Source organism: Schistosoma haematobium, chromosome 1 (genome assembly GCF_000699445.3).
Source record: "Schistosoma haematobium chromosome 1, whole genome shotgun sequence".
NCBI classification, from domain to species: domain Eukaryota; kingdom Metazoa; phylum Platyhelminthes; class Trematoda; order Strigeidida; family Schistosomatidae; genus Schistosoma; species Schistosoma haematobium.
In genome coordinates, this window is record NC_067196.1 from 45,376,239 (window position 1) to 45,384,762 (window position 8,524).

General features: G+C 30.0%; 1 protein-coding gene across 3 annotated transcripts in view; it reads right to left on the reverse strand.

The window, feature by feature from the left end:
- GRM3 (Metabotropic glutamate receptor 3) overlaps positions 1 to 4,231 on the reverse strand; it is a gene marked incomplete at its 3' end in the record, with an annotated part of 76,146 nt that extends 71,915 nt beyond the window's left edge. For 2 of the 3 annotated variants that reach the window (XM_051208805.1, XM_051208806.1), the window contains exon 1: positions 2,403 to 4,231. In XM_051208805.1, the coding sequence (XP_051074208.1) occupies positions 2,403 to 3,852 (1,450 nt within the window). In that variant the 5' untranslated portion in view covers positions 3,853 to 4,231. Of the gene's footprint in view, positions 1 to 2,334 lie in introns of those variants that run through there. The other variant, XM_012941006.2, reaches the window with a different exon arrangement.
- Positions 4,232 to 8,524: the final 4,293 nt, after the last annotated feature.

Consider the following 8,524-nt stretch of genomic DNA (forward strand, 5'->3'; position numbering starts at 1 on the left):
AATTGAAAATTGAATCCGACAATAGAATTAATTTCTATTTAAACAAATAAATTTCAATTAATAATATTTTCTTACTTAAAAAAAAAATTTTTTTTCTAATCAAATATTGTTGCCATCGTTATTTTTATTCATTGTGTACATATTTATTGTTCATTTTATCACATAATACTTATGATAGATCATTTTCTGGGGAAGGATGCTTTTCACTATTTAGTATGACAGAATCAAAATAAAATTACTATTATATAAAAATAGATCTGCATATGTAAAGAAATGAATCTGAGTGAATAATTCAAAGGAAAAAAACAATCATCAGTTCAAAAGGTAATTTTCAAAGTTCAAATTATAAGCCATGAACAGTGAAGTTAATCTGTGTCGAATGTGAGACAGTTACCCACCGAAGACAATGGGAGATAGTCGCGCAATTTCGTGGATTGGTTGACGTTAGACGTTAACATTGTTAGATCTCGGGTCATTGGTATAAAGATTAAGCGTTCGCGCGCGAGACCAAATATCCTGTGTTTGAATACCGCGAGCGAGATCGTGGATGTGCAATACTGAGGAATCTCATACTAGGATGGCTTAATAGTGACTGATCAATGATCTCAATCAAAAATTCAGATCACGTTCAATTGAAATGTAATGTTTTCATCATCGGTAATCACAAATTATTCTTTATATGTTTGCAAATTCTAGTTGATACTCACCAGTTATCATTTGCAGATTTTAGAATATTTCACGAATATTATTTAATACTGTAACTAATTAGTATTGTACACTCGAATTGAAATTTTCTTTTAAGGTAAAACAATTATACGTTTTTAATAGTGTGAGTCACGAACTGATCCTAGCTAGATCATCATTGGAAACCAGGAAGCACTGAGCATATGTTTTCTCTCAGTTTTTGACTCCTTAACAGTGAATATCTACAACCTTGTACAAAGCAATCGCGCCTAAAACATTTGGGACTTAATACATGAAAGTTGTACAGCTTCCACAAATTTCAAGTACTGGTTGCAAGGAGTTTGTTGGATAGAATAGTCAATATGAAATTTTGTGATATTTATTGGGAATGTTATAAAATGTATCGAAAACTCAGAGATAATTAGGCTAATAAAATTTATGAATTAACTAGTTTATCCGAAATTTGACGCATTCAGTTGCTAGTCGTGTATGTTGTATATTTTAAGACCTTACATATAAATTGTTTAACCAGAAATCTATAATTCATTTAAAGTGTTTTTACATGGAGACCGTTTTGTAGATGCAATCGATATCAAATGTTTCCAGCCTGACCTATATATACAAAAGGAAAGTGTGATTGACCTTTCTCTCCTACGGTGACTGAATGTTTCATCAAACAAGCTTTATTAACATTTTTCAATCATCCAGTATATTTTGCCTTCTAATATCAAACTCTTATTTCTTAATATGTTTAAGGATTATATAATTATTCATTAATTTCATTATCCATACATAACCTTTTTTACCTTGATTACAATTAGTAACTATAACATATATACTACCATGTATTACTTATTTCCAACGTAAATACATATCGATCTTAGCTAGGTTTATTTATACACTTTGTGCCATATTTGCATTATTATAGTATTTTTGGTTCCGTTTAGAACAGTTATTCATACATCATAAACCGAGAGTGGTAAACATTTATTTATATTTATATTAATAATTGTAAATTCATGCTATATGAGGCTAATGAGAAGCCGTAAATGGAAAAATTTCATTTCGCTCCTCAAATCATGTTGTACCTGATCTGTTTAAAGTCATACAAATAAACAAAACAAGAAATGAAGAGACAGAACTGTTTGTTGTCAAGACATATCCGGTTGTGTTGGGATAATATAAAAAGGTGATTTCTCAACACTATTGATTTCAACTTAAGGGTAAATGACTATAGTTCTTCTTTGCTTGTTTTTCAAAAACCTTTTGGAAGTTTTTGAGTATCCAAGGAAAATGGTATTATTAATGAAATGTATCTTATAAACAGTGCACCGTCCTAGGGTTGTAAAGTTCGTATACATTTATTCGAGGCTTCACTTTAAAGAACCTCAAAAGAAGAGACTAACTAGAGTCATACCATACATATATAAGCACGTTATTGGTTCTACACACAATTTCAACACATTTATTGTTGTTTATTATTATAAACAAACTTTTAGCCACATTTCAGCAGTATCGTTTATTTGCTGTCTACCAAGATTTAACACAATAATTACAAGTGGAGAGTGTGTCTGTAAGTAAATTCTTTTTCATTGATACACTTAATACTTGCTAAATATGTACAAATCTCACTGACAGTATATACCTGGTCTAAGCTGTTGGGCACTGACCAAAAATGATTTTAACGAATGAAACATATAACTGATGTATAAACTCACCAGTAAATGATGTATTAATTATTAGTTGGTAGAAAGCAGTTCCAGGATAGCTGAGCATTTTTTCTAGACAATCTCTTTTATTCCATTTTGGATGGAGAGGATTACCAGGACATAGTTTTTTCTGAAGTATATGTAATCCAGAAGCAAATGCATAAACTGCGTCGTAGACAAATTGTATTTTTGCTTCTTGTTTGAAATCTGGTCCAAGAATGTCACGTAGTCTTAAATCTGGACTGTCACTACATGATGACGGTAATGATGATGTTTCACCTGATATTTCATGAGAATTTTCTAAATTTGTCTCATTTTTTGATAGCTTACTCATGAAATAACGCTTAGAATTAGTCGATTTTCTTTCTCGCCTCTTAGTTGAACTTTCTCTGCATTGTATTAAATCTTGCCAATACTCTCTGAACCAAGGATTCCTATGATTTTCTCTACCTAAAGAAAGGTAATAATCTGTGAATGCCTTAATCGGTTCGGCTTGAATTTCTATGGTTAACGCACCATTGGCTTCTCTTGAGTTATTTGATACAGGTACATTTTCTCTACCCCATCCGTCACTAGCTATCCAAACGAAATGATTAACTAAACCAGCTCTTCTAACTGCATCTAATAATAACTTTGTGTGATCCATGCCGGTAAATAAAACAACGACTCTAGCTTTTGCAAAGTCTTTGCTAAGCACATTAACTATATTATCTAAATCTTCAGGACCTGTATTTCCCCTAATCACTTCTCTGGCTGCTATGCATACACCAAGTTTATCAGCTTCTTTCCAAAATGCATCCATACCGGAATCACCATAATCACCTGCACTACGTACTGTAGAAACATAAGTCCAGTTATGAGCCGAGACTAATGTAGCCATTGCCTGAGCTTGCACAACATCCGAAGGTACAGTTCTTGCAAATAATGGGAATGCACGTTTATCGCTTAATACTGCAGTTGTTGATGCATAAGATATTTGTGGTAAAGAGAATAGACGAAATAAATTTGCTACAAGTATTGTTACTGAACTATATGAACTACCGACAACTCCACGTGTGTTTAAATTTTCTGATTGTTCATTCATTTTATTCAACTGACTACTACTTCCAGTACTTGCTTGTACAAATTTCAATGCTTGTTCAAGTGCATGATTTGTATCTGAACATGTGTCACGTATTGTAGTACCCAAAGTTAAACCTGGTAGTAAATTTGTATTATTATTAATTTCATCTAATGTAAATAACATTGCTTCAACTCGCTGAATTCCTCTTTCAGGATTAATTGATTCACAAGTAGTTACACCAGATGTATGTACAGGAAACAATCCACCAAGCATTATATCACCTGGTATACTTGCAACTGTATGTTTATCATATTTACGTTGAAAACAATTTATAATAGTAACCAAATGAAACCATAATACAATCATGAAAGTAATCAACATGACTTTATATTTCATGTTTATCAAAATAAAATGACAATCGTTACCATGTAAACGTCTTTATTTTCTTATAATAATACAAACAAAATGAGTACGACGTTATTTATCAGAATTCCTATGATCCATATTGTAACGAATTTTAAATAGAATCAATAAAATTGTTTATTTTATACAATCATTAAATACATAACCACTTTTAGTAATTAGTCAACATGTTTTGTATTCAAAACAAAATTTTTTTTTAGAAAAAAAAGATCCAATCAACTCTCAGCCTCATTCAGTATTAGTTAATATTTATATTTCAGTGGATATAATTGGTAATGGTAATGAACAGCTATTTTGAATTTTCGCCCTTTTTTAAATTAACCAATCAAAAACAAGTATAATTTTATTCAGATATTTCTAAGCAAATATGCTTATGTGAATTTCATTTTGAATAGTAAATAATATTGTTGATTTTATACTTATTTTTCATATATATATATATATATATATATATATATATATATATATATATATATATCTGTCATCTAACCGGTACTTATAAGGCTAACAGATAAAGAGTATTGTTTGATTTAAGAAATGTATTTATTGATTTTCCATCACCTTGGTAACGGATAAGGTTTACGGCTTTTCATAAAGATAATTCAGTATATACTCAATAATTTTCTTTATAAATATTTTTCTTCATTATTTTCAGTTAATGAAATTATTTACAGTTAAAAATGTATACACTTTGAAAAACTGTTTTTTTTAATTATAAAACAATGGCAAAGAAATTTGAAGAATAGTAAGTTTACATAATATATTAAGTGAAGATTAATAGGTTTCAGATATATAAACGAGAAGCTCAAATTTTCAACTAATCACACTTCTCTATAGCCAGATGAAACTACTGGTAATTCCCAAAAAGTTTAGATTCCTGATATAAAAACTTCCAAGCTCACATTTTTTTTGACTGTGTCAATTTCAACAAATAAAATGTTTAAAACTCTTTTATATCAGAAGGGGGTTTTGTGGATATTATAGTAATTTAATAGTTGAAGTTATGAGTCAATTGAAACTAGAACACCAAGGAAAATCTGTAAGCACTGGACGGCCACTTCGTACTATTGTGGGGCTCCTGAGCAGTACGCATCCACGATCCCTCGCCGCTGGGTTCTAACCCAAGACCTCTCATATGTCAAAAGATATGTATATTTTAAATAATATAACATGACAGCATTGTAGCTGTGAATGATAATAAGGTCTCGATGTAAGTAATAAAGTTATGTTATTTTGAGTACTGTACGAAATAAAAATAGTGTTATTATAGCGAGGTGATTGCTCAGGTTGAAATTCAAGCTTGGTTGGATCAAACATCTAATGATTATTTGTTTCCACTGTTCTCCATCTAATACTATTCCATGATGAAAAGTTTCTTTGAGTTGATCAAATCACAACAGTAGTCACATGACTATCAGCGACTTGATTTGTGATGGAACTTTCGAAATCATAGTGAAAACCATTCAATAACTGACTCAAAAATAAAAATAATAAAGTAATCAACCACTGATTTCATTGGATGGTAATTCAAATATATAATCAGATGACTGATATAGAGAATTACGGACCATTAGTTTTTCATTCAGAGGTTTAATTGTTTTAGTTTACGGAAAGACCAAGTATTTCCCGATATACTTTGTGTAATTCCTTATGTGAGCTTTACTTAAGCATTTCCAAATGAATTACAACAACTGTTCACACATTCTAGGTTTTAATCTGTTCGGACCATGACAAAAATAAGTGTAGAAAATGTTTGCATTTTTCCTATTTTGATTTAATATTAAAATACTGTTTGCTTTAATTTAAAGAATTAGACCTGATATATTGAGCTGAAAGAAGTAAATATATTTTATTATCATTAAAGAACACTTTTGCATGACTGTAGGAAACATTATTGACTTGAATTATAAATATTTACTGACTGATTTAAATACACATTTTTGATCAGAATCCTATTAACATCATCAGAGTATTTGGACTTAATGGTCTTTAAGATATTTTTAAATATCAACTTTGGGTTTTTGAGAGTAAATATTATTTTCACTGTCATTTAAACAGATCAGTGATCATAATTAGTCACTGGGATACAAAGTTTGTATTAACAATTGGGAATAAAACTATTGTTTACCAGTTCAATTGTCATGTTATTCCGACAGTATCAAAGTTTATTAATTAGTAAATGAGTAATAAGTACAAGAATTTATGAAAGAAAAACCATTGCTTATCTACTGTAACTTACAAAATAATACATTATGATGAAGCTTCAAATGTTAATATCTCTTCCAATAACATTGCATATATACATGAATCAAATACAATGTTTGTAATCACATCATAAACCAAATACAACATTTTGATCGGTTGGTATAATCAATGAAGATCACTTTTTACTTTCAAACAATTTACGTTATTAATAATAATAATAATTAATCATGAACCTAACAGTATGGCAAATAGGACTAAAACATATATGTGCCAGATTCATTTTTTGTGTTTTGATTGATTAATTGTAAATTAATTATGAACTGTTAACTTGTTTACTTACTTCTAGGATGAAACTATAAATTAAGTAAAATAAAGGAATAGTTGATCAACTACAGATTAAAATCTTAAAATCATTTATTTCTACAAATTTAGAACAAAGTTAGAACACTTATAGCCTTTTGTAATAAACAATTTAATAATGAGTTAATGAATTGCAATTTAGTAAATATAATTCTATCACATAAGGAAGTTTGTTATAATAACTATTCATCTGTAATATATAAATTACCTAATTGTTTTCATTATTATTATTGTTATTCAAACTGATTTCCTTATCGTTTGTTCATCACTTGATGTCGTTTTTTAAATGTCATAACAACTGAACATTTAAAAAATTGTTTAGATAATTTTGTTTTTGTTTAAAAACATTTTACCGTTAACTTTTTAAAAGTGAAAAGAGGAAACGGAAACAATATAAGAAGAATATTAAACAAACAAAGTTCGAGGTCATTATATTGATGAACACATGAATATATTGTAAACTAATAAAAAATAACATTTGTGAATGACATAATTTTTACCCATGTTTTATTTTAGTCGACAAACTGTTTAATATTAACAAACAAGCTCTATACTTAAACAAAGATGGATAGTGGCTAGCAGTGGAATTCAGGACGCACGTTCCGTCCTATTTGAGACTCGTCAGCTGGATATACATGCATCTCAGAGTTAATGTTCACTCAGGGACTCCAACCCAGTACCGTTCGCTTCAAATGCCATCAAGTTCTTCACTATCTATCATTACCTAAAAGCTTGTGACTTTATGATATTAAGTAAGAAAGAAAGATTAGTTCAGCGAAGAGTTCTCTTTTCGGCGAATTCATTTTCAAAGCTGTACAGTCGCAAATATATATACTTATTTTTACAGGGTGATAATAATACTGATAATAAACTTCTGTTAGACATGGTGACAGTGAGGTTAAATAAACAAAGGTATTAGAAAACAAAGTTTTTTTTATAAAACAAGGAAAGTAAATAATCGTTTGATAGCAAATGGCTTAAGTATTTATCGGGTAAGGATGGCTCAGCATGATAAAATAAAATGTTGAAACAGAGATGAAATGTAATCGGAAAGATCGTGGAAATAAAAACAAACCGGTTGGGGGTAGAAGATTTGAAGGTAAGATGGAAGGTGAAGCAGGTGGCTGTAAGGGAACAAGAGTATGAAGAAGGAGAAAAAATTTAATACATTAACACCATGGTAGAAGAAGAGGTTATACCAGTCTCTTTTGTACACATAATTCTGGTTTTTCAAAATGTATGGCTATTGCCTCGGCAATGCAAAAGAAGATGCAGTCTAATTGTCTTAGGAAGGCTTCTACCTACCTTGTACATGACTTTGAACGCAGAGTCTGTCTTGATTGAGTGACCTGTGTTTACAAGGTGCTCGATTATAGAACTTATGATATAGCGAGGTAATCTGCACAGGATGCACATATGTCAACATGAGACTGATCAATTGCAGTCCTAAGTAACAATGGGAAGATACTCATTTGAATGTAATTGTCATAATTGTTTAATAATAAACAACCAAGGAATATCCAAGTAAGAAGAGAGTTCACGAAATTCAAATAGATATCCATTAACAGTGAACGATATCTAATATAAGATATAAAACTACACTTTTTTTGCTCTATTGAGTGTGTAATGGTTAAAACTAATAAAATATTTTGAAATTCAGGAGTTCATTTACTAACAGTTCACGTTGGAAACTGATATCTATCAGATGAATATAAAAACACAAGGTTTATTTTATCCTGATTTTCTTGTGGTAAAAAAATTTCCAAGACCTTTGAATGTGTTAGTAGATGATACCGTATTAGATTCCATTGAGAATATCAGTTTCTTCGATATGGAGAAAAATGTCTGATCAGTGAGTGCTAACTTAAAATCAATCTGAACATAATGCTTCAAATAATTTATCCAAACTATTCAAAAGCAAACAAAGTTCATCATGAAGTCAAGTTAGTTAGACTAGTAGCTATAATCTAACCTCTCTAAACGAATTCGATCAGTACTAAGAACTATTGTAACTTAACTTTAGATAATACTAATCAGGCACTTAATGCCATGGAAAAATGAAAGATTACCATGTAGTTTG